Genomic DNA, 27,008 nt, shown 5'->3' on the forward strand with positions numbered 1-27,008 from the left:
CCAAAAGTCACAGAAATATAATGGGAGGACTGAAGAAGAAGTAGTCAGGGGAAAAACATAACAACAAGTCAACAGATAATATCTAAAATTGAAAAATTCAGGTACAGCAACGAAAGTGTGTTATTAGAAATATAATAGGAAAAAAGAAGCAGAAGAAACGGTTGAGAATATTTGCCTCTGAGGAGCTGTGTTGGGGTTAGGAAGCAGGTAGGAGATTCATGTTTGTTGTTTTAAGCTTTTTAGTGCCATTTGCTATGTGTCTTATTAAGTTTTTGCATATTTTCATTTAATTACAACATTATAATAGTGATTACTGCTTGGGAGTAAGATATCAATTTATTTTTTAAACCTTTTCATGCCTTTCATATTGCTTCAATTTTTTGTTTTGCTTTCAGTGGAGCGTGCTTTATCCTCATCATTAGAAGGAAAAAGGCACCTCCATTAGAGGACACTGTCATACTTTAAGCTGAGATTTTAAATACTACTGGGGGTTAAGAGGGCATGGAGAATAGATTTTTTAAAAGATCCTTAGAAGATTCTAAGTAAGAATTTAAAAGGAGTAGGAACATGCATTGGCAGGAAAACAAAACGAAAAAATGCCTGGCAAATAGAGTTGCATATACATAAGCACAGTCATGTGATTAACTCAGTAATCAAGAGAAAACTGAAGAGTCTAGAAATTATATGGTACATTTGACCATGAAGAAACTGTACTAAAAGACTGTTGGAAGCATGGGAATAATTAAAACAAGGCAATTATTAACTTCAAAAGAACCATACATAGAAACAGAATGGAACAAAAATAATCATTCTAAGCACCAAAACAACTTAGGGAATTGTCTGTTCATATGCATTGAATGAGGATATGAGTAGACTTCTTACCTGCTTCAGGGCAGGAGAACATGGGATCAGCTCTCCTATTCTGTTTATCCCAGCATTGATTTTCTTCTTTCTATGCCTCTCCACTAGATGGGAGAAAATTCGTTTATCAAACCTTACACTACTTAGTCACAGTGCCTTCATTCAACCAAGGTAAAGAAGTTTTAGGTAAAGAAATCACTAAGAAATGTTTATCAATAGCCAGGCATGATGGCTCACACCTGCAGACCCAGCACTGTGGGAGGCCAAGACGGGTGGATCACCTGAGGTCAGAGGTTCGAGACCAGTCTGGCCAACATGGCAAAACCCCATCTCTACTAAAAATACAAAAAGAAGCTGGGCATGGTGGCACACGCCTGTAGTCCCAGCTACTTGGGAGGCTGAGGCAGGAGAATTTCTTGAAACCCAGGAGATGGAGGCTGCAGTGAGCCGAGATCATGCTGCTGCTCTCCAGCCTGCGCAACAGAACAAGAGTCCGTTCGGGAAAAAAAAAAAAAGGAAGGGGGAGGTGAAGGGGAAGGGCTTATTAAACACTATCTACTATAAATAACTATAATAAGTAAAATGTCTACGATGTCATTTTTTAAGTCTAGTTTTATAGAAATCTACATAAGTAATACTTTTATTAGCATTTTGTTTTCTTTGAGACAGGGTCTCACTCTGTCACCCAGGCTGGAGTGCAGTAGTGTGATCTCAGCTCACTGCAACCTCCTACCCTCAGCCCCTTCTCTGGGCTCAAGCCTCCTGAATAGCTGGGACCACAGGCATGCAACACCATGCCCAACTATTTTTTTTTTTTTTTTTTTGTATTTTTAGTAGGGACAGGGTCTTGCCATGTTGCGTAGGATGGTCTCAAATTCCCGAGCTCAAGCTATCGGCCCACCTCAGCCTCCCAAAGTGCTGGGATTACAGGCGTGAGCCACTGTACCAGCCCTTAAAATTTTAAAGACCATCATTGATAATAATTACATTCAAATTATAAACAAATAGGAATTGCTAATATTTCATTACTATTAGGTCATCATTCTATTACAGTTCAAGTAATTACTAGAGATTTTAACAATAATCAAATTTAAAGAATCCACTAACAAACAAGTTATTAGAAAGCTGTCTCTTTATGGCAAATGGGCAAATAAGGCCTTTCTAGGCAGATTAAAGAACCTTAAAACACCTTTTTGGATGACTACTGGGCCTTTTTGGAACAGAAACAGCTATTAGTTATGACTTAAAATACGTAAGAAAGGGCAGTGGTTTGGTTTTCTCTATGGGATCTGGGATCTGGACTCTCCACTTTGGCTATGTTGGATCTTTCCCATCAAAGAAACAAAGCAACTGACAGCTTCTCAATCAACTGTGAAATGTTCCAGGCTTATGTGTTACAAATTTAAAAGAGGTCAAAGGACAGAAGACATTATACAAATAATTTCTATAAGACACTGTAAGTGGAACCATTAGTATTGTCTATTTTCTATTACAAAGTTTTCTAAATCATTCCTTTTTAACAAAGGATTCCAGTGCTTCTAAGTAGATGATCTTTCAGTAGCATGGGTGTGACTTGTCTTGCAAAATATATATATTTTTTGCTTTATGATCTAGCAGTAAGAGCATCTTTCTTTTCTTTCTTCCCCCACCCGCTTTTTTTTTTTTTTTTTTTTTTTTTTTGCGACAAGGTCTTGTTCTGTTGCCCGGGCTGGAGTGCAGTGGCACAATCACAGCTCACTGAAGCCTTGACCTCCCAGGCTCTAGCAATCCTTCCACCTCAGCCTCCAGAGTAGCTGGAATCATAGGCATGCACTACCATGCCTGGCTAATTTTTTTTATTACTTGTAGAGGTGGGGTCTCCCTATGTTGCCCAGGTTGGTTTTGAACTCCTAGGCTCAAAATATCCTCCTGCTTTGGTCTACCAAAGTGTTGGAATTACAGGCATAAGCCATCACGCCTGGCCTAGCATCCTTTTCAATGACACCTAATTAGTCTTTCTTAGTAAGTTATGGTAAACAGCTTTTTTTTTTTTTTTGAGACAGAGCCTCACTCTGTCACCCCGGGAATGCAATGGCATGATCTCAGCTCATGCCATCCTCCGGCTCCCAGGTTCAAGCAATTCTCCTGCCTCAGCCTCCTGAGTAGCTGGGATTACAGGCATGCACCACCACACCCTGCTAATTTTTTATATTTTTAGTAGAAATGGGGTTTCACCATGTTGGCCAGGCTGGTCTCAAACTCCTGACTTCAGGTGATCTACCTGCCTTGACCTCTGCAAGTGCTGGGATTACAGGCATGAGCCACCATGCTCAGCCTATAAGCACATATCTATGGCACCATGTGACACGTGATTCCAATAAAAAAGGCTTAGCTCTTATGATCAAAAAGATTAATTTATACAGCCAAAAAAATTAAAGCAATAAACTGTTCTTACCTTTCCTCTGAATTCTCTAATAATAGTATTTGTTGGTTTCTAAGAGTAGATTTTATAATGCAAGGAGGTTTAAAAAAGTCAACATTAAGACTTTTACCCCTGCTGAAAATGTAGTTTCAAAGGCAATAAACTCCACATTCTGAGAAACAGCAATATCCCACCAGTGTTCAACATACTTTTCCATAGATAAAAGTGTCCCAAGGGTCCTTTGCTTAGAAAAAGGAAGGTATCATTTATAGAATAATAAAAATTAGCTTCTAAAATACTATTTTTTAGACCTGAATGCAGTCCGTGATAGAAAATAAGATGCCTCACAGTGTGCCAAATTCCAAATGTATGCACAATTAATTTTATAGATGTTTATCTGGCTTTGACCTATAATTTCAATATCTGAGATAAAATCCAACATTTATTTTCTATACTTTTCCCCATAATTGAGGACTCCAGAGCTTAATTTAAGACTGTTCACATTGTAAGGCCTAAAGGATCTATAGCCTGCTGCTCATCTCTTACCTATACCTCTAGGCAGTCAGCCCCCTCGGGAATTGTTGCAAAGATACATTCCCTCCATGCTATCTAGGAGAATAATATCTGGACTACCTTGGTAGGTAAAATCACTTAAAACACTAGCTCCAGGGATACAGTAATCTCTTAAAGTATCTAAACAGACTATGAATCAGAAGATGATAAGCAAGCCATCTTCAAGAGACTCAGGGAGCATTTTGTCAATTAAAAACAATAAGGGAACATTTTCCTAAAACATAATGAATAGTGATTCCTTGCTTATAACATAAAAACTTATAATCAACTGCAGTATGATTTCATTTTGAATGCAAAAAATGCTAACAGGTAAAATGTAAATTGTTTCTACCTGCATTGTGTGTCTCCCGGTTTTTCTTTCTGAAACAAAAAGTACAGATAAAAGGTAACATGAAAATAATGGGAAAGTATTTTTACCACTTTATATTTTGAGAACCATAAAAATAAATTTTATGCATTTGTATTTGTTGCAGCAATAAGAAACAATCTGAAGAAACATTTCCGTAATATATATTATGGTATAAAAATCTAATGGCAGAGAACCTCAATACAAATTTAGAAACCACAATTTCTGGAGGTAACTACAACTCTCTATTCTTCCATACCCAGAAGTCATAGGTTGGGAAATGAATCAATCACTGAAAAGCTTAATTAACTATTTCAAAATGTAACTTAGGTGCTGGTAAATTCATGACGTGATGTGCCAAGTAGATGATTTCTGATGTTTGTCCTGCACCTGGGCCAGTACAGGTGTGGGTGTACAGGAGACACAAGCAACAGGAGAGAGTAGTTTTGTAATCCCTAGGGAGGGAGATGTTGCAGCCAACAGCACCCGTGCACAGACAAGTGGCATTTGAGCTATCTTGTATTCATGTACTTTAGGTTGTCCAAACTCTTAAATTTTCTTGAAATCCAATCTACTAAAAGCATTGACCTTCCCTTTTATACACAATTACTCAAAACATTAGCATTCTCTAACAGCTATTTGGTAAGGAAAGAGAATCATGATTTTAATATTAGTAGAAGCATTGGCCATGCAACTCTAAGCAGAAACATTGCTAAAGGTGCTAGAAACTCAGAAAAAAAGGTTATACAAAGAACCAGAAGTAATATTGTTCTGATATGCATATTAGCATTAATGGATTATAATGTCACAAAATGTCTATTCAAACTGACTAGAGCCTAAATGAACTTAGGTTATACAAAAATTAATACTATAGGCAAGTGAAAATGTTGTTAGCAACAAAACATTTAACATAGATTTGGTAATATATTAACTATTGACAGTCATTCTTGTTATACTGCTAGTAGAGTAAGAACAGACAATTTTTTTTCCTTTTTTTTTTTTTGAGATGGAGTCTCTGTCACCTAGGCTGGAGTGCAGCGGTGTGATTCTGGCTCACTGCAACCTCTGCCTCCCAGGTTCAAGCAATTCTCCTGCCTCAGCCTCTCGAGTAGCCGGAACTACAGGTACGTGCCACCATACCCAGCTAATTTTTGTATTTTTAGTAGAGACAGGCTTTCACCATGTTGGCCAGGCTAGTCTTGAACTCCTGACCTCACGTGATCCACCAGCCTTGGCCTCCCAAAGTGCTGGGATTACAGGCGTGAGCCACTGCACCCGGCCAGGACGGAAAATTTTTAACCATATACCTTTTTCAGTAAATCTGTATTTATCTAAAATATTTTGGAGAGTAATAATTTCCTAGGTATCTAAATAAAAGTTCCCTAAGGACTACCTATGTGGCAAAATAGGAACTAATTCTGCTTCTTATCTGCCCAAAGTATATTACATTGGGGCTATGGATACATACCTGTGCTGCTTTTTTGTAGGCGTCTCATTCTCTGTCATTTCTGGCATGGTTACAGTAATAGGAACCTACAAAAGGATAGAAAGACACACCAGAAAGCTTAGTCATTCTAGAATCTTATAAAAATTGATCAATAGCCATTTGATTTGAATATTAAAATGCTAAAAAAAAACTGACATTGAAAAGCATTGGATTAGGTGTTGCAGATAGAAAGAAGTATAAGAAAATAGGATAAAAGTACTATAATTAGTAAATGTGGAAAATGGTAAATATCAAATGTGAGGTATAGCCAGAAAGTACTTGAGAAAACTTGAGTAGAAAAAATATCACTGCAGGCTTGGAAATCAAGAAAAGCTTAAAGGGGATGTGAATTTGAGCAAGAGCTGGAAAGATAGGTAGAACATACTTGAGTTGGGAGAGTATGCTATTTGTTCATGTGAAGTGTTATACAGAATTTAAACTAAAACAATGGTCCCCAACTCTGAACACAAAAAAAACAAACATGACAAGAGCACAAACATGTAATATTCCACACATGAAAGCAAGCATTCATTCACTCACTCATTTGTTGGGCTTTAACTTCAAACTGCTAGAAGTCTCACATTATCATTTGAATGTCATTAAAATCTGGGCATGAAAATTCTGTATATATTTCAATTATCAGGCTACTAAAGAATACATGCACTGTTGGAAAATATATACATATATGGAAAAGGCCGGAAAGCAAATACATTAATATATTAATCATAGTTAAGTAAGGGTAGTGATATTTTGGTGATTTCATTCTCTTCTCCGACTTTCAAAAATTTCATAATGAAAGCTGTGACACTTTTATATCCCAGAGACTGACAACTGTATTAGTCCGTTCTCATGCTGCCATAAAGAAATACATGAGACTGGGAAATTTACAAAGGAAAGAGGGTTAATTGAGTTACAGTTCCACAGCGCTGGAGAGGCCTCTGGAAACTTACAATCATGGTGCTCTGTCACTTCTTGAACACTTTGCTGCTTAGAAATTTCTTCTACTGCATAACCTAAATTATCTCTCCCAAGTTCAAAGTTCCACAGCTCTAGGGAAAAGCAGAATGCTTCCAATTTCTTCACTAAAGCATAGCAAGAGTCACCTTTGCTCTAGTCTCCAAGAAGTTCCTAATCTCCATCTGAGACCACCTCAGCCTGGACTTCATTGTCCACATCACTATCAGCATTTTGGTCAAAATCATTCGACAAGTCTCTAGGAAGTTCCAAACTTTCCCACATCTTCCTATCTTCTTCTGAACCCTCCAAGTCTTTAGGAAGTTCCAAACTTTCCCACATTTTCCTGTCTTCTTCTGAGCCCTCCAAACTGTTCCAACCTCTACCTGTTACCCAGTTCCAAAGTTGCTTTCACATTTTCAGATATCCTTATAGCAGTGCCCCACTCCCAGTACCAATATACTGTGTTAGTCCATTCTCACGCTGCTATGAAGAAATGCTCAAGACTAGGTAATTTATAAAGGAAAGAGGTTTCACTGATTCACAGTTCCTCAGGTCTGGGGAGGCCTCAGAAGACTTACAATCATGGTGGAAGGGGAAGCAAACATATCCTTCTTTACATGGCGGAGGGAGGGAGAAGTGGCGAGCAAAGTGAGGAAAGCTCCTTATAAAACCATCATCTCATGAGAACTCACTCACTATCACAAGAACAGCATGAGGTTAACGGCCCCCATGATTCAATTACCTCCCACTTGGGCCCCTCCCATGACAAATGGGAATATGGGAACTACAATTCAAGATGAGATTTGGATGGGGACGCAGCCAAACCATATCAGCAACCTTTCAAAATGAGTCTACCAAGTTGGGATACCTGCTGTGGTACACTGGAGGAGGTGCAAGTAGTGTGGTTTCCCATTTTTTTCTCCGAGAGAGAGAAAAAGTAGCAAGTATGAAGTCTGAAGTCAAAAAGCATGAGTTTAAAATCTGTTTCTGCCACTTCCTAGCTGTCAGGTCTTGGGAAAGTTACATAACCCTCAGAACCTCAGATGCTTCATCTACACCGTGAATCATAATAACAGTATTACATTTTTGGATTGTTCCGAGCAGGGAATGAAATTTTGCAGGGACAGCACAAGACCATGTTGCCTAGTAGTAATAAGGATTTAATAAATGTTAGTGAGATATTTCAGGTTAACTTTAGCCCTAGGGAGGAAGGAGAAGAAGGGTCCTGGGAAATAAGTAGACATGAATGCAGGAAGGGGAAGACAGAAAGTACTGAATGAAGCAGCCTGTGGAGAAACGTGTCATCAAAACCCATGTCCAGCAGCTTATTCCTATTCCACCTTTTCCCTACCATTTGTGAAGTACTTCTCAGCCTAAAAGCAATGAGCTCACAATAGGTAACCATATGGTGATGGTGGGGGACATGTAATTAAATAAATAAATGAATAATCCCTGTGACCTTCTCACCTAAGGGCTTGCAGCGTTTCTTCACTTTTGATTCCTGGCTTCCAATGCCTCCCGTTTCTGATCCAAATGTATCATCTTCTGCCAGAAGATGGTCTATGGGTTATGCTTTCTTCTTACTACACAAGAGAAAAATCAATGAATGTTTATAGTTGCGAGGTGTCCATTAGCACCACATAAGGCAAGGGCTGACAACCTATGGCATGCAAGCACATTTTTAGTGCCACGAAGGATGATCCTGAATTCTCCCCACCATTTGAAAGCAAATCAATGCAGTTGCTCTCAAAAGTCACTTTCCTATTTGGTTACCAATGCTCCACTCCCACAAAGATGGTAGTCTTACAGCCATTGGATGGTCCCCAAGAGGAGATTCTCTGTTTTCTCTTATGCAAGCTCATTGTCCCTTCGGTCCTCACTAGCTGCTGGTTACTCAAAGTCCTCCACTTGGGTCTTACCCTAACTTCTGTCCTCAATTCTAAAATTATCTTTCCTTCAATTTCCTACCTCCTACTTCTCTCTTGTAAGATTGCCTGAAAACTTACATAGGGACCTTCCCCTAAGGCATTGACACTAGAAGACAGTCCTCAGACCTTTGCATTGTATGTGTTCTTTAAAAATGTAAATTTGGGGCTTCATTCCAAACATGACAAATGAGAGGTCCGGGTATGGCCCAGGAATTTGCATTTTCAACAATCTCTTTGGGTGATCTCCCCTCCCCTCCCTCCCCTCCCCTGCCTTACCCTCCCCTCTCCTTCCCTTCCCTTCTCCCTCCCTTCCTCCCTCACTCCCTTCCTTTCTCTCTTTCTTGTTTGTTTTGGCTTTTAGGTAGAGAAAATTTTAGAAACTTCAAGAGAGGGATCTGAATTTTAATAATGTCCCAGGTGATTCTGATAGGAAAAAGTTGGAAACACAGGCAGTTATCTTTAATTGGTGAAAGTTCAAGCATCTGCCCAATACCCTAGTTCCAGCCTTTCCCCTGCAGCCCTTTTGAAAGTCTGCAGATAATTTCACATACAATTAAGGTACATAAAGTAAAAATTCTAGCTGTCTAAACATCTAGAATCTTTTTTTTTTTCTGGGCTCAGTCCATAACAACCAATATCTACAATCTTAAAGTCAATGACACTAAGGGTCTATCACATAAGTAAACATTCTCCGCACTCAGGTGAAAGCCAGGAATTTAACTGAAAGAGGAATACAACTGTAAATCAAAATCATCCTGTTTACCAAATGCCATTATGAATATCCATCTCAATGTAAAATTATTCAGAGGTCCAATGTTCATTCTATTAAAATTGCATTCCTGATGCTAAAAAAAAGAGCATCTATGGAAAGTAACTATACAATATTTTAATAAATCCCTATTCACTTAATAATTAGCTTATTAATAAAGAAATTACATTTTGAATATATTTACATAACTAAATACAAATATACACTTTAAAATATTTAAAGTGTCATTAAAATTTTTTTTAATTTTAAAATGTTTTTAGAGAAAAGATTTTGCTTTGTCATCCAGGCTGGTGTGCAGTGGCATGATCACAGCTCACTGCAGCCTGAAACTCCTGGGCTCAGGTGATCCTCCCACCTCAGCCTAAGTAGCTAGGAATACAGGCACACACCACTATTCCCAGCTAATTTTTTGTAGAGATGGGCTCTCGCTATGCTGTCCAGGCTGGTCTCTCTCTTAACTCCTGGCTTCAAGTGATCCTGCTGTCTCAGTCTTCCAAAGTGCTTGGAACCACTGCACCTGGTTCCATTAATATTTTGGCTGCATTAGTTTCTGAATGCCAAAGAATTACATTAGTAATCTCTGAATTATTATGCTTTTATGGAAGAACTATTCCTGAAGTTAGTCAAACCCAGTACTTCTCGAGTGTGGTGCTCAGATAACCTGCATCAAAATCATATTTTTCAAAACTTTTTTCCTTGAGGTAAACCTTATATATAATAAATTGCATAAATCTTACGTATAATATTCAATGGGTTCTGATGAATGCACACAACTGTATGACCCAACCCCATCAAGGTACAGAACATTATCACCAGAGAAAATTCTTTTTTTTTTTTGAGACGGAGTCTCGCTCTGTTGCCCAGGCTGGAGTGCAGTGGCACAATCTCTGTTCACTGCAACCTCTGCCTCCTGAGTTCAAGCAATTCTCCTGCCTCAGCCTCCCTAATAGCTGGGATTACAGGCACCCGCCACCATACCCAGCTAATTTTTGTATTTTTAGTAGAGATGGGGTTTCACCATGTTGGCCAACCTAGTCTCAAACTCCTGACCTCAAGCAACCCACCCATCTTGGCGTACCAAAGTGCTGGGATTACAGGTGTGAGCCACCGTGCCCGGCCTGAGAAAGTTATTTCATTACCCTTTCAAGTCAGTCCCTTCCCCTACTCCAGAAGCAAAACCTATCCTAAATTTTTTCACCATAAAACTTCATACAAATATACTGGTTGGGAATTCTTTTGTGTAAAGCTTTCATTAAGCATAATGTTTCTGAAATTCATCTAGTAGTTTGTTCATTTTTATTGAATTCATCTAGTAGTTTGTTCATTTTTATTGCTGACTATAAATATACAACTGCATGTGAATTTGTAACAGAGTTTGTTTATCTGTTTTTCTTTCTTTCTTTTTTTTTTGAGACAGAGGTTCGCTCTTGTTGCCCAGTTTGGAGTGCAGTGGAGGATCAAGGATGCATCAATGTTCACCACAGATATTGGCCTGTAGTTTTCTTTTATTGATGTGTCTTTGTTTGGTTTGGTATCAGGGTAACACTGGCTTCACAGAATGAGTTTGAAGTATTCCCTCCTCCTCTATTTTTCTTAAGAGTTTCCACAAGACTGGTATTAGTTCTTCTTTAGATGTTTGGTAGAATTCAGCAGTGAAGCTATTGGGTCCTGGGCTTTTCTTTGCTGGGAGACTTTTAATTATGACTTTGGTATCATTACTTGTTATTGGTCTACGTAGGTTTTGGACTTCTTCATGGTTCAATTTTGGTAGGTTGTATGTGTCTAGGAATTTATTTCTTCTAGGTTTTCCAATTTATTGGCATATAGCTGCTTATAGTAGTCTGTAATGATCCTTTGAATTTCTGTGGTATCCACTGTATGTCTATTTCATTTTTCATTTTATTTGGGTCTCCTCTCTTTTTGTCTTGGTTTGTGGATTTTGTTTACCTTTTCAAAAAACAAACTTTTTGGCCAGGTTATGGTAGCTCACACTTGTAATCCCAGCACTTTGGGAGGCCAAGAGAGTAAGTGGCCAACGTGGCAAAACCCTGTCTATACTAAAAATATAAAAATTCACCGGGTGTGGTGGCACATGCCTGTAATTTAAGGCTGAGGCAGGAGAATCACTTGAACCCGGGAGGCAGAGGCTGCAGTGAGCCAAGATCAAGCGCCACTCCAGTCTGAGTGACAGAGTGAGACTCTGTCTCCAAAAAAATATATATATATATTTTGTTTTGTCAATCTATTTTATTGTTTTTGTTTTCATTTCAATTTCACTTATTTCTGCTCTGATCTTTACTTAATTTCTTCCACTGCTTTTGAGTTTGCTTTGATATTGCTTTTCTAGTTTCTTAAGATGTACTGTTAGGTTCTTTATTTGAAGTTTTTCTACTTTTATTTTATTTTGAGATAGAGTCTCACTCTGTCACCCAGGCTGGAGTGCAGTAGTGCGATCTTGGCTCACTGCAACCTGCACCTTGCAGGTTCAAGCAATTCTCCCTACCTCAGCCTCCCGAGTAACTGGGATTACAGGCACCCACCAGCACGCCTGGCTAATTTTTGTAGTTTTTAGTAGAGACGCGGTTTCACCATGCTGGCCAGGCTAGTCTTGAACTCCTGACCCCAGGTGATCTGCCTGCCTCGACCTCCCAAAGTGCTGGGATTACAAGCATGAGCCATCATGCCCAGTCTGAAGTTTTGCTACTTTTTTGATGTGGGTGCTTTCCTCTTATTACCACTTTTGCTGTATCCCATGGGGTTTTGTATGCTGTGTTTCCATTTTCGTTTAAGGAATTTTTAAATTTCCTCTTGTTCATTGACCCACTGGTCACTCAGGAGCATATTGTTGAATTTTCCTATATTCACATAGCTTCCGAAGTTTCTCTTATTATTGATTATAGCGTTATTCCACTATGATCAGAGAAGATACTTGATATTATTTCACCACCATGCCTGGCTTTCCTTTTTTTTTTTTTTTTTTTTTTCGGATTTTTAGTACAGACGGGGTTTTGCCATGGTGGCCAGGTTGGTCTCAAGCTCCTGACTTCAGGTGAGCCGCCCGCCTCGGCCTCCCAAAGTGCTGGGATTAGGCATGAGCCACCACACTCAGCAAGATTATTTCAATTTCAATTTTTTTTTTTTTTTTTTTTTTTTTTTTTTTTTTTTTTTTTTTTTTGAGATGGAGTCTTGCTCCGTCACCCAGGCTGGAGTGCAGTGATGCGATCTCAGCTCACTGCCACCTCCACCTCCTGGGTTCAAGCAATTCTCTCCCTCAGCCTCCCAAGTAGCTGGGATTACAGATGCCCACCACCATGCCTGGCTAATTTTTTTGCATTTTTACTAGAGACGGGGTTTCACCATCTTGGCCAGGTTGGTCTTGAACTCTTGACCTTGTGATCCACCCGCCTCAGCCTCCCAAAGTCCTGGGATTACAGGCGTGAGCCACCGGCGAAGCCCAGCTAAAAATGTTTTAAGACTTTGTCCAGGCACAGTGGCTCACACCTGTAATTCCATCACTCTGGGAGGCAGAAGTGGGAGGACTGCTTGAGCCTAGGAGTTCAAGACCAGCCTAGGCAACATAGTGAGACCCTATCTCTACAAAAAATAGAAAAAAGTATCCAGATAGGTGGCATGTGCCTATAGTCCCAAATATTGCAGAGACTGAGGTGGGAGAATCACTTAAGCCTGGGAAGTTGAGGTTGCAATGAGCCACGATCGTGCCACTGCACTTCAGCTTGGGCAACAGAGTGAGACCCTGTCTTGCAAAACAAAACAAAAAACAAACAAACACATAAAAAATCACCACTTGCTTTGTGGCCTAACATAGGATCTATCCTTGAGAATGATCCATGTGCCGAGGAGAAAACTGTATATTCTGCAGCTGTTGGATGAAATGCTCTATAAATATCTATTAAGTCCATTTGGTCAATAGTGCAAATTAAGTCTAATGTTTATTGATTTTCTGTCTGAATAATCTGTCCAATGCTGAAAGTGAAGTGTTGAAGTCTCCAACTATTACTGTATTGGGGTCCATCTCTGTTTTTGATATAATAATATTTACTTTATATATCTGGGTGCTCCCCTGTTGGGTGCATATATATTTACAGTTGTTATATCCTCTTGCTGAAATGTTCCCTTTAAAATTATACAATGATATTGTCTCTTTTTATAGTTTTTGTCTTGAAATCTATTTTATTTGATGTAAGTATGGCTACTCCTGCTCTTATTTTGGTTTCCATTTCTACGGTTTATCTTTTCCATCCCTTTATTTTCAGTCTATGTGTGTGTGTCTTTATAAGAGAAGTGCGTTTGTTGTAGGAAACAGATAATTGGGGTTTTTTCTTTTTCTTCTTCTTCCTCTTTAATCCATTCAGCCACTCTATGTCTTTGGATTGGAGCGTTTAGCCCATTTACATTCAATGGAGTCTCACTCTGTTGCCAGGCTGGAGTACAGTGGTGTGATCTCAGCTTACTGCAACCTCCACCTCCCAGGTTCAAGCAATTCTCCTGCTTCAGCCACCCGAGTAGGTGGGACTACAGGCATGCGCCACCAGGCCCAGCCCAGCTGAATTTTATATTTTTAGTAGAGACGGGGTTTCACTATGTTGGCCAGGATGGTCTTGATCTCTTGACCTCGTGATCCACCCATCTTGGCCTCCCAAAGTGCTGAGATTACAGGCGTGAGCCACCATGCCCAGCCCATCCCCTGCTTTTTAACCTTCTGATGTTTCTACTTATATCTGATTACACTACATTTTAAAATGTTGTAGTTATTATTTTTGATAGATTCGTCTTTTAGTCTTCCTACTCAAGACATGAGTAGCTTACACACTAGAATTATAGTGTTAAAATATTCTGTATTTGTCTACATATTTACTGTTACCACATACCTTCAGACAATTTCTTATTGCTTGTTAACATCTTTTTCTTTCAGGCTGAAGAACTCCCTTCAGCATTTCTTGTAGGACAGGTCTGGTGTTGACAAAATCCCTCAGCTTTTGTTTGTCTGGGAAAGTCTTTATTTCCTCTTGATGTTTGAAGTGTATTTTCACTGGATATAATATTCTAGGATAAAAGTCTTTTTCTTTCAGCACTTTAAATATGTCATCTGACTCTCTTCTGGTCTGTAAGGTTTCCACTGAGAAATCTGTGGCCAAACATACTGGAAATGCTTTATATGTCATTTTTTTCTTTCCCTTGCTGCTTTTAGGATCCTTTTTTATCCTTGACCTTTGGGAGTGTGATTATTACACGTCTTGAGGTAGTCTTCTTTGAGTTAATTTTTCTTAGTGATCTATAACCTCCTTAGACTTGAATACTGGTATCTTTCTCTAGATTGGGAAAGTTCTCCAATATTACCTCTTTGAATAAACTTTCTACTTTGAATAAATCTCTCTCTCCACTTCCTCTTTAAGACTAATAACTCTTAGATTTCCCCTTTTGAAGCTGTTTTCTAAATCCTGTAGGCATGCTTCATATTTTTTTCTTTTGCCTCCTCTGAGTATTTTCATATAGCCTGTCTTCAAGCTCACTCATTCTTTCTTCTGCTTGATCCATTCTACTGTTGAGAGACTGATGCATTCTTTAGTTTGTCTACTGAATTTTTCACCTCCAGAATTTCTGCTTGATTCTTTTTAATTATTTTAATATCTTTGTTAAATTTACCTGATAGGATTCTGAATTTCTTCTCTGTGTTATCTTGGATTTTGTTAAGCTTCCTCAAAACAGCTATTTTGAATTCTCTGTCTCAAAAGTCACATATCTCTGCCACTCTGGAATTGGTCACTGGTGCCTCATTTAGTTCATTCAGTGAGGTCATGTTTTCCTGGATGGCCTTGATGCTTGTGAATGTTGGTCAATGTTTGTGCACTGAAAAGTTAGATATTTATTCCAGTTTGTTTTGTCTGGCTTGTTTGTACCCATACTTGTTCAGAAGGCTTTCTAAGTTATTCAACAGGAAGTAAGTGTTGTAATCTAAGTCTTTGGTCACTGCAACCATATGTACATTAGGGGGCACTCCCAAGTCCAGTAATGCTGTGACTTTTGCAAAGGTACCACTTTAGTGGTCTTGAGAAAGATCCAGAATTCCCTAACGTATCAAGCGGAGTCTCTTGTTCTCTTCCTCTATTTCCCCCCAAGCAAATGGAGTCTCTTTCTTCATGCTGAGTTGCCTAGAGTTGGGTGTGGAGTCATGCAACACTCCTGTGGATAAACCCACTGAGACTGCTGGGACACACCTGAAGCCAGTACAGTATTGGGATTTGCCCAAGGCCTGTGGCAACTATCTCCTGACTATCACTGAAGTTTATTCAAGCCCGGGGGCTCTCTACTGAGCAGATGATGAATCCTGCCAGGACTGGGTCTCTCCCTTCAGGGTTGTGGGTTCCATTCTGGCCCAGTGGGGGGTCTAGAAATGCACTCCAGGAGCCAAAGCCTGGAATCTTCAAGAGTCTACTTGGTGCTTTATTTTATTGTGGCTGAGCTGGTACCTGAGTTATAAAACAAAATCCTCTTTATTCTTCCCTCTCCTTTTCTCAAGCAGGAGTCTCTCCTGATGGCCACCACAGATGAGAAACGTGCTGGGTTACAACTGAAATGGGCAGTTTTGGGTCTTGCCCAGGGCCCACGGCAACTACTGACTGGCTACTGCTGATATTTATTCAAAACCCAATGGCTCTTTAGTCAGCAGGTGGCGAATTCTGCCAGGAGTGTAGCCTTCTCTTTAGGGCAGTGGGTTCCCTTCCGGCATAGGGTTGGTCTAGAATTGTCATCCAGAAGCTATAGTCTAGAATGGGGGATTTATTTTACTGTGGCTGAGCTGGGATCCAAGTTGCAAGACAAAATGCTCTTTACTTTTCCCTCTTCTCCTGGAGCTGCAAGCTGTGATGTCTGAGTTGGAGGAGTGGTGATGCAAGCACTCCTTTGGCCACCCCACCTAGTATTTCACTAGGTCGTGTGCAACCCATGTTCACTGGTTCCAAGCCCATTGCAGCACTAGGACTTGCACAGGAATTGCAGGTCTTGTGGCCTAGACTGCCTTTCAAGTTCATTTAGAACACCAGAGCACTTTAGCCCTCAGTGGTGGGGCTAGCTGGAACTTGTGTTCCAACTGATAGGATGGATGACTTCCCTCTGGCAAGGGCTGGTCTAAATGCTCCCTCTGTGGGCATCAGCTCAATTATGCCCTGAGCTGCTTTCCACTGCGACAGAGCAGCACTGAATTCCAATGAAAAGTTGCACAGTCACTTTGCTCTCCCTCCCGCAAGCACAGAGATTCTCTCTGCATGGCTGGAGGAGGGGGAAAGGGTGGTGTAGGCAATGCAAGGCTGTCTTTCCTACCCTCTTCAGTGTCTCCTTCCTTGATATGATGCTAAAATTAGGTACTGTGATCACTTACCTGATTTTGTTTTCTTTGTAGAGACGGGGTCTCACTATGTAGAGCAAACTGGTCTCAAACTCCTGGCCTCAAGCAATCCTCCACCTCAACCTCCCAACCTGCCAATATTACAGGTGTAAGGCACAGTGCTTGGCCACCTGATATTTGGTTCTTATGTGGATAGTTGTTCTGCAGCATGGGGGCAATTGCTGGAGGGTTCTATTCAGCCATCTTGCTCTGCCTCATCCCCTCCTCAGTGCTTGTGATCTATATATGACATCTTTCCCAGCTTTCCAACAATAATTACAGTAATTCTTATTTTCCTACTTTCTTATTCTTTTTATTTGTTGCTTAACTGGATTTTTTTCATTATGCAAATGAAATACGCTTGTATTTATCTACTCAGATCATACCGAAGGAGTTAAGTTGTGAAAAGAAGTACTCTTTTCCTCCTTAAATTTCCTGTTAACACTATTCAAGTATCTATTTCTACAATATGATTTTCTCCTTTTTTGTCCTTTATTTTTTGGAAGTGAATACTAAGTCTAGCCCACACTCAAAGTGAGGAGAATTAATCTCTACCTCTTAGAAAAAGGATTATGTAAATATATTCATAATTATTCTGCAAGGAAGATCTGTCACTTCTCCCCTATTTATTTATTCAATAATTTATATCAGTATGGACTCATGGAGATTCATTGTATTCTTCAGATCACAATTCAATGCTAGGGTTAATATGTTGTTCAAATTGTCCACACATTGGCCATTGGGTGCTCTTTTGGATTAGCTGTTGTGCCCTTTATGCACACACACACGCGCACGCACACACACACACACCCTTTCTAGCACTTCCTTACTTTTTGGTACTACAAGATACTCCAGGCTCATCTTGTGTTTCCCCTGCCCCACTCTTAGAATCAGCTTTCCATCCAAGGAATTTTTGTTCCTTTCATTGGAGAATGGAATTTAGAAACCAAGATCTAGGTGCTGTCTGTTCTCATTGCTACTGGAGTATCACTGCTTCCAGGCCTTCTCAGCAGACACAGCTATAATGTATGTCTATTAACCCCTGTATAGACATAGATCTACATATGCCTCTGTATCTATCTGTATTTATATTTTAAAAAGCATGAGTTTATACTTACATCTCTGATTCTAATCTAGCACCACAGGGCTCAGTATAGTCTCCCCCCCCTGCTTATTTGTAATATCTTTCTGACAGTGAGAAATCTGGCTCCCAATATCTACAATTACTTTTACTAATTTCCTCAAACCTAATAGCCATATAAATTGGTTCTAGAATGCTAACTCCACTCCTCATAGTTCTTTTAAGGATCAACTGACATCATACACATTCAAGGTCCTTTAAGGCAAGAACAACTTTGTTCTTTTATCCCAAGGGCTTAGCACAATACACGTACCATGTGTAACTCAAATGCTTATTGAACGAACAATGGTCTTCTGAAACTAGTATAGCTAAATTTATACAAATGTAAAATATTATTATAATCATTAATAAGTTTGCTTTGTAGTATAACTGTAAAACTGACTCCAGGGTCAGCTAATTCAAAGTTTAACTCCTTGGTCTGAGGCTAGTCCCTTGATATATGATCACCTATCAGTAATGTTTTCTCCTCTGTTACTGAATGGCCCTCAGTGCCATCTGCAGGGAAGGCCCCCCCCCCCCCCCATTTTTTTTTTTTTTTTGAAACGGACTCTCGCCTTGTCTCCCGAGCTGGAGTGGTGCAATCATGTGATCTCGGCTCTATGCAAACTTCACCTCCCAAGTTAAAGCGATTCTCCTAAGACCTCAGCCTCCCAAGTAGCTGGGATTACAGGTACTCACCACCACGCATGGCTAATTTTTTGTATATTTAGGAGAGACAGGGTTTCACCATGTTGGCCAGGCTGGTCTCGAACTCCTGACCTTGTGATCCGCCCACCTTGGCCTCCCTAAGTGCTGGGATTACAGGCATGAGCCACCGCGCCCGGCCAGGAGGCCCATTTTGAATTCACACTCAGCAAACCTAGTCTGTCTCTCATCAATTACTCCTAGAGCAGTGGTTCTGAAAACTGAATACTCACCAGAATCACCAGAATTCATTTCCAGAGACTGGTTTGGTATATAGGATACAGTGTTCTTGAGGGCAGGTATTTGAGTGTATTTCATTCACCGATGTACTCTAAGTGCCTAGAATCATGCTAGGCACATAAGTGGGTAATCAACAAGTATTTGTTGAATGCAGGAATGAGTGACTGAGGTGAGGTGCAAGAATTTTTCAAAACTCCTGAAATGATTCCAAAGCACAGCCACTGAGGTCATTAATACAGATGCTGGTCGGGCGCGGTGGCTCACACCTGTAATCCCAGCACTCTGGGAGGCTGAGGTGGACAGATCACGAGGTCAGGAGATCGAGACCATCCTGGCTAACATGGTGAAACCCTGTCTCTACTGAAAATACAAAAAAAATTATTTGGGCGCGGTGGCGGGCGCCTGTAGTCCCAGCTACTCGGGAAGCTGAGGCAGGAGAATGGCATGAACCCGGGAGGCGGAGCTTGCAGTGAGCCGAGATTGTGCCACTGCACTCCAGCCTGGGCGACAGAGTGAGACTCTTTCTCAAAAAAAATAAAAAAATAAAAATACAGATGCTGTCAAGCCCCCATGTACCCTTCACCTCACATCAATGAATGAAATTGTATAGTAAATAGAAAAAGCCTTTGATGTCAGACTTAGGATCACATCTCAAAGCTGGCAGGTACTGGCTATCTGATTTTGAAATAAGTACCCTTTAGAGTCTCAGCATCCTCACATTTAAAACTGTGAGAGTCTCACCAGCTTCTCAGAGGACTGTTACAAGTTTACATGATGATACATTTTATGGATCTAGCAAAGTGCCTGGTACATAGCAGGTGCTCAATACATGTTAGTTGCCTTTCTTCCATTTCCCCCTTAATTTACTGAGAAGATAGAAGTCAAGTCATCTGGTCCAAGTTCCTTAACTGGATTCTACATTTACCGTAAATCCTAAAAATCTATAAATCTATCATTTCAGGCCTCTAGGACTTCTTAAAGTTCATTATTTGATCTGAGAAAAGGGACCCTATATTTGATTCTTTCCTCTTTAGCACTTTATTTTCTCTCTTAACCATCTCTCCTTCCAAAATGCAAGGATTTTCCGCATGTTAAACAAGAATTTACTGCCTTTTCTGCCTACAAGTCTATTTCTCTCCCCATGTTCCTGTGAAACTTCTCACCTCTCCAACTTGGCCAGTGTCTCCTAAACCTTCTGGCTGCTCCAGCCAACCAAAGCTGCTTCCTTGGAGGTCAGGGGCTATTTTTCACCAATCATAGATGATTTCCCTCTTGGCAGGATTTGAGGCTGTTGATCTCTCTCTTTCTTGAAATTCTCTCTCCTAGGTTGTCTTTCTCCTCTCCTATTATGCATCCTCTTTCTCTAACATGAACACTTTTCTTTCTCCTTTGAGTTCCAAGGTTCAACACTCTCCTCTCTTTTTCAGGTTTGCTTTTTCCCTACAAAGGTCCAAACTGTTTCTGTGTAAAAGCCTTTATGTTTTTGTAAGAAAGCTACCTTTCAACTCTGACTTTGCTCCAAATCTCTCTTCAGAACGTTGCATTTTGAACAAATTAACAAGTCTGTTTGGAATGTGTTAAATTCCCTTTTCTCTTAAGATATATATTTCCAAGTTCTCCATTTTATCAATGACACCAAAAGTTTAACCTGGCTCTAAACCCAAAAATAATCTTCCTATCTTCTCACCAAATCCTATTAATTATTTTCATAATGCCCATCTCTTCCCCTTTGTTATGACCACCTTAGATTAGGCCCCATTTTACACATGTCTGGCCTTAGGCAGTCTTTGTTATTGCCCTCAGCCTTTCTCCCATTTGATGGATTTTATACCCCAATGTCTTATCAGTCTTTTCAATTCGGCACATTTACCATGTCCTCTCCTGCTTCAGCATCTACAGTACTATTTTCCAAGATCTACTGCATCACATCCAAACTCCAGGTCTTGGCATTCATGACTGTACCTTCTTCACTGGCAGGTCTCACCTACCCACTTCCATCTAGCACAACACATATAAAAGGAGGGTTTTCTAGCTAATCATGCCATCTACCCTTCCCTCCTCTTCAATTCAGACAGGTTTATCCCTGTGCACCTTATCAGCTAGTTCACTTTGTGCTAAATCCATGCCATTTTCCCACTGAAAGGACCTTTCCACTTTGCTCTGTTTATCCAAATCCTACTAACCCTTTAAAGTCCGGGGCAAGTCTATCCTCCTCTATAAAATCTTTCCTAATATTTCTAGCAAAACTAAACCCTCTACCTATACTCTGGACTCTATCACTCTCACTACTTAGTAAACTTCTTATAGAATATCCCTTTTCTCTCATACATTATTAAATCCCTCCTTCCCTCTTTGTACTTTTCCATTAAAAATATCCTTATTCAGAGCCAGGCACAGTGGCTCACACCTGTAATCCCAGCACCTTGAGAGGCCAAGGGAGGTGGATCATTTGAGCTCAGGAGTTTGAGATCAGCCTGGGAAACAAGGCAAAACACCATCTCTACCAAAAATACAAAAAATTAGCCAGGCATGGTGCTGCAAACCTGTAATCCCAGCTAACCAGGAGCCTGAAGTAGGAGGATGGCTTGAGCCCAGGAGGCGGAGGTTCCAGTGAGCCAAGATTGCACCACTGCACTCCAGTCCGTGAGACAGAGTGAGACTGCATCTCAACAAAAATTTAAAAAAATCCTTATTCAATTTTTTCTATGTAAAAACCTAAAATGATTTTTCTCCTGATCTTGCAACTCCCTATAGGTGTCCCCATTCTTCCTCCCAACCACCAGGCTTCTTGAACAAGTTGTTTACATTTACTACCCCCCCGCTTCCTCACTTCCTATTCACTCTTCAACCAGCTGTTACCTGACTTTTATTCCTAAAACTGCTTACACCAAGCTCACCAAAAGACTTCTGCACTGCCAAATCCAACGAACTTTGTAAGAAATCTGTTGTTTGGGCCTTCTGACAATAATATCCTGCCTCTCCTTTGGAGATCTTCTCTGTCCCATTCCTGAAATCTGATGGGACCATCAAACATAGGCTCACCTCTGGGGTGGGCATAGGGCTAATAAGACTCCCTGCACAAGCAGGAAAGTTTGCTGAGGTTGAGTTAGCCCCATGGATCCTTGTGATCCTGGGAGCTTCTGTTTTCCTGGCCTTCCCAAGGCTTCATTATTCTATCTTCCTTTCTTTCTGTGAGTTTATCCAGTATCCATTTGCTGCTTAAGTTAGCTAAATTCAATTTCTATGGTTTATAATCAAAGAGAAATTGGTCCCTCAAATGACACAAAGGTAGACAGTAGTGACACCACAAATTTCTTCTCCCTATCTCCTTCACTTTGGTTTCTGCTGTTTATGGAATTCCTGAGAACTCTTCATTATCCTCTTTAAAGCTTTCTCTGACCCGTAGAGCAGTGGTCCCAACCTTTTTGGCACCAGGGACTGGTTTCGTGGAAGACAATTTTCCCATGGACAGGGAGTGCAGCAGATGGTTTTGGGATGAAACTGTTCCATCTATCTCACGCATTAGATTCTCATAAGGAACGCGCAACCTAGATCCTTTGCATGCGTGGTTCAGAATAGGGCTCGAGCTCCTATGAAAATCTAATGCTGCCACTGATCTGACAGGAGGGGAGCTCATCTCCTGCTGTGCGGCCTGGTTCCTAACAGGCCACTTGGGGACCCCTGCCTTAGAGGTTAAACTAAATACCCTTCTTCATACTCCCAAACATCCTAATACTCCACAATGTCTTAACATGAAATACAATCTGTATACTTACTAGTTTTCATCACCAGACTATAATAAATGGTAGAAACTTATTACTCCATTACTGGGTGCTAAATATTGAGAATACAAATATGAAAAAATTCATATTATTCATATTACTGAGAATAGAAACATGAAAAAAATTTTTCATGTTTGTATCCTCAACAATTAGCACTCAGTAATTGAGTAATAAATGTCTGCTGAAAGAAAATCTGATCTTTCCTTTTTTTGTATTAATCATTACATCATAGATTTTATGTACTTATGTTTAATTTAGCATCTAATGAATACTCCATTGAGTTCCTTAAACAATCCTCCCAGTAAGTCTAAAAAGTTCTTAATGAGCTGAGTGCACCATTTACTATTTCTGTATTCTCTTTAGCACCTAACAGTGTTGGGCACATAGTAAATACTCAATAAATACTTGGTGAACTGAATTAAAAACACAGTATTAGCACACTAATAGAAACAACTTATTATGCCCTACTGATCTAATTAAAAGATCTGGCCTTCTGAAGTACTGCAATTGTCCCCATATGGAAATTTTAATGAGAAAAAGAAAAATTATCCAATTGGACAGTTAACCACGTTTCTCTTAGCAAGAGTTCCACAAGTATTTTATGAATAATAAGTGTACACCTTTACAGCACAGAGTAAAAGACTCAAGACACATATACGCCTGTGCATATTGGAAGGAAGATTACATATTTAAGGGGTCTGTCATAACTACAATCACTTAGATTCTACTAACCTTTAACAAATCTATAATGGGAGTATAGGACATAAAATAGTTAATAGCAAAATCAATTAATGCCAAATCAACTTATGTTCAAGATGTATACGGCTATCTTTTTATAATATATAACATGGCAGTCATTTACTCATTCAAGAACATTTATTAACCGCCTAGTAATCACAAATGCAATGTTAGGTCCTAAGAATACAAAGATAAAACAGTTCCTATGTTGGTGGAGTTCTATTTCTGCCATGTTGCAATGGTATTCAAGAATATGTGAATGGTACCCCCTGGAGTTGCTCAACATGGAGGCCCTGGTTAGCAGTATGGTGGGGAAGGCATAAAAACACATACTTACGGCAATGTGCTAAGTGCTAACACAGAAATAAGTACAAACTGTTACGGGGCCATGGAAGATAAATAACTTACTAATGAAATCAAGAAAAGATATGAAAAAAAAAACGGATGTCTATACATGAATTCAATGCTAGTTAAGGTATGAGGAAGCTACTAACATACGTCAGATGAAATCAAACCTAAAACTATGGTTGCAGGAAGAGTCAGAAGGGTTCCAAACCAAACCAATCCAGCTTAAAGAAAACCACTGCAGAAGAGATGAAAAATAAAATATTCCTTATCATTACATTTGAGAACAATGAAACACACACACAGAACTTAAACTGCCACATACTGTAAGCCTAAAGAGAATCTTTTAAACATGTAGCATAGAAGTTCAAAGGGAGGCGATCACTAAGAACTAGAGTAAGCTATCCAGAAAACTTTCATAAAAGTGTAATTAGAACTATTGTTGGCAGGAAGGAGGAATAGAGTAAAGGTGTCCATATCCTGAGAAAGGTCAACATCTTTAGCAAAAGCAGTGGGGGGAAGTTGGACACATCAGTGAAGCCTGATTTAGAAAAGCCCAGAACACAAGCTTAGCTTTTGGACACTGTTCCAGTCTCATGGGAGTTCTCAGCCAGGGCTACTGAACAGAATCACCTGGGGAGCTTTAAAAACTATGCCCAAGGCAGAGCTTTACTCCAGATCAAAAATAAGAGAATTTCTGGGGGAAGTGGCCTGGGCATTAAAACTTAAAGACACGGCCGGGCGCGGTGGCTCAAGCCTGTAATCCCAGCACTTTGGGAGGCCGAGACGGGCGGATCACAAGGTCAGGAGATCGAGACCATCCTGGCTAACACGGTGAAACCCCGTCTCTACTAAAATACAAAACTAGCCGGGCGAAGTGGCGGGCGCCTGTAGTCCCAGCTACTCGGGAGGCTGAGGCAGGAGAATGGTGTAAACCCGGGAGGCGGAGCTTGCAGTGAGCTGAGATCCGGCCACTGCACTCCAGACCCGGCAACAGAGTGAGACTCTGCCTCAAAAAAAAATAAATAAATAAATAAAACTTAAAGACACACAAGGTGATGCTCATCTACAGTCTGAATTGAGAACCACTGGGCTAGAGAACAGAGAGGTAAAGGATGACAGATATGATTAAGGCTCAAGATTGATTTAAAACCCTGTTTATAAGCAACAAATTTGAGCTGATAACCTGTTGAAGCTTATCTTCTAACCCGAGTTAAAAATTCTCAGTTTAAGTGTTTCTTTTCCCTTGATGACAAAGCTAAGCTCTGAAAATAAGAAAAGTACCCATCAATTTCTCATACATGACTGGTTCATTGAGTGTAAGGTCTACAACTTTAGAATTTTACTTCCATGATGTTCCATAGACGACTAACCTAGCAAATAAGTACTTCAATTCTAAGCTGCTCTTACATCCTTGCAATGCACTCCTTTTATATTGGGGAATGTTCTAGGCTGCTTCCAGATTTTGCAAAACTCCTAAATACAGAGAGATCCCAATACCTATGTACATCTAAGTCTTTTAGCTTAGACCAGGAGGGTCCAATCTTTTGACTTCCCTGGGCCACTTGGGAAGAAGAATTGTCTTGGGGCACCCACAAAATACACTAATGATAGCTGATGAGCTTCAATAAATAAGTAAATAAACATCACATACAAAAATCTCATAATGTTTTCAGAAAGTTTAAAAATTTGAGGCCGGGAGCGGCGGCTCATGGCTGTAATCCCAGCACTTTCGGAAACCGAAGCAGGCGGATCACCTGAGGTCAGGAGTGCAAGACCAGCCTGGCCAACACGGAGAAACCCTGTCTCTACTGAAAAAAAAAAAAAAAAAAAAAATTAGCTGGGCTGGTGGCGTGCGCCTGTAATCCCAGCTACTCAGGAGGCTGATGCAGGAGAAGCAAGCTACTCAGGAGGCTGATGCAGGAGGCGGAGGTTGCAGTAAACTGAGATAACACCACTGCACTCCAGCCTAGGCGACAGAGTGAGACTCTGTCTCAAAAAAAATAAAAGTTTGCGAATTTGTCTTCTTGTCTTGGGCTGCATTAAAAGCCATCGTCGGAAAGGGGTTGGATAGGCTTGGCTTAGACTAAAGCAAAACTGCTTTAAGATTAAGTATTCATTCTTGCATGGATACATTACACTACTTCTGCTTTCAGAAGTGCCATTACAATGTATTTTACTTATTTTGTAACAAATACTTTCAGTATAAAGAGAAACAACACATGTATCCCAAACAACAACTCTGTACTATGTTATTAAACAAGAGTCCTGTGAGGGAGAAAACAGTCATCAAGGAGAATGGAGAGTAGGACAGCCTGTTGATCCTTTAAAAAGTAAGTTGGTCTGTTCGGTTTTCTTTACAAAAGAGCAAACCTGAATATGTTTCAGGATCCATGTTACTCACCGTAATATTTATTCAAGAAAACTGTACGTTGTTTATAGGTAAGGAAATGTCTTCTTTACCTACACAGTTGGCCACGAGTATCTTGTTTTGTGTGGTGTTAGGTTACTGTATCTACTTGATGGTAAAAATGTTATGAGAAGGGAAGTTGAAATTCTGCACTTTGGTTTATGCAGTCTCTTATTTCCAGATAAAGTTAATAAACGCAAAGGACCATATCCCAATGTAACGGGGAGGGCTGGGAGGACAAGCTTCAAGAACGAGTGGGGGTGAATTCAACTATCAAAATTGTAAACATGAACAAGAGCCCAGGAATCTTATATTTCATCCGGATACAAGAAAGTAGATTTCAAGAGTTGGTCATTCACTTGCACTGCTTCTATTCAGAAAGCAAAAGAAAGGCTTCTAAAAAGAAAACACAAGCCTAACACTTCGACAGAAGGGTGAGAGGGAAACAGCAAGCCACATGAGTCTGACGAACGGGTACGAAAGAAATTCAGAGGGCGAGGAAAGAAGGGGAATGAAGAAGACAGGAAAAGGTGAAGGAGGCGGGCAAAGGCCATCTGGTGTGAATCTGGCTGCCCAGCTCTTTATGCACTCAGGGCAGCGTGGGGCCCCTCTCGCCCCGAGCGCATCAACGAGTTGGGGCGCAGTGCGAGCCCCCCACGGGCCTGGCAGCCGGGGACACACGGCTGGCGGGAGAAGAGGGGTGCGCACGCCGCGGGCGCTGGCACCCCACGAGGTGCTGCACGCAGGGGTCCCCAGGAAGGAGGCGTACTTAGCGTAGCCCTGGCCTCCGGGAGCAGGAAGGGGGTGGGTGGAGCTGAGCCCGGGGCCGCCCCCCGGAGCCGCCCCCGCAGCCCGGGCCCCCGCCCCCCGCCCCGGCTGTCAGTGGCCCCCTCCCGCAGTCACTTACCCGCCGGCTGCGCGGTCTCGGCCGCGGTGGCGGCGGGG

At 40.6% G+C, this 27,008-nt stretch overlaps 1 protein-coding gene across 2 annotated transcripts in view; it reads right to left on the reverse strand.

The window, feature by feature from the left end:
- Positions 1 to 27,008, reverse strand: part of USF3 (upstream transcription factor family member 3) — a 42,424-nt gene extending 15,416 nt beyond the window's left edge. Inside the window, exons 1-5 of one of the 2 annotated variants that reach the window (XM_017858566.1) lie at positions 26,971 to 27,008; positions 8,092 to 8,207; positions 5,650 to 5,714; positions 4,167 to 4,195; positions 883 to 965 (exon numbers count right to left, since the gene is read on the reverse strand). In XM_017858566.1, coding sequence (XP_017714055.1) covers positions 883 to 965; positions 4,167 to 4,195; positions 5,650 to 5,696 — 159 coding nt within the window. In that variant the 5' untranslated portion in view covers positions 5,697 to 5,714; positions 8,092 to 8,207; positions 26,971 to 27,008. The remainder of the gene's footprint in view (positions 1 to 882; positions 966 to 4,166; positions 4,196 to 5,649; positions 5,715 to 8,091; positions 8,208 to 26,970) is intronic. The other variant, XM_017858567.1, reaches the window with a different exon arrangement.

This window comes from Rhinopithecus bieti, unplaced genomic scaffold (assembly GCF_001698545.2).
Source record: "Rhinopithecus bieti isolate Rb0 unplaced genomic scaffold, ASM169854v2 scaffold_45617, whole genome shotgun sequence".
NCBI lineage: Eukaryota > Metazoa > Chordata > Mammalia > Primates > Cercopithecidae > Rhinopithecus > Rhinopithecus bieti.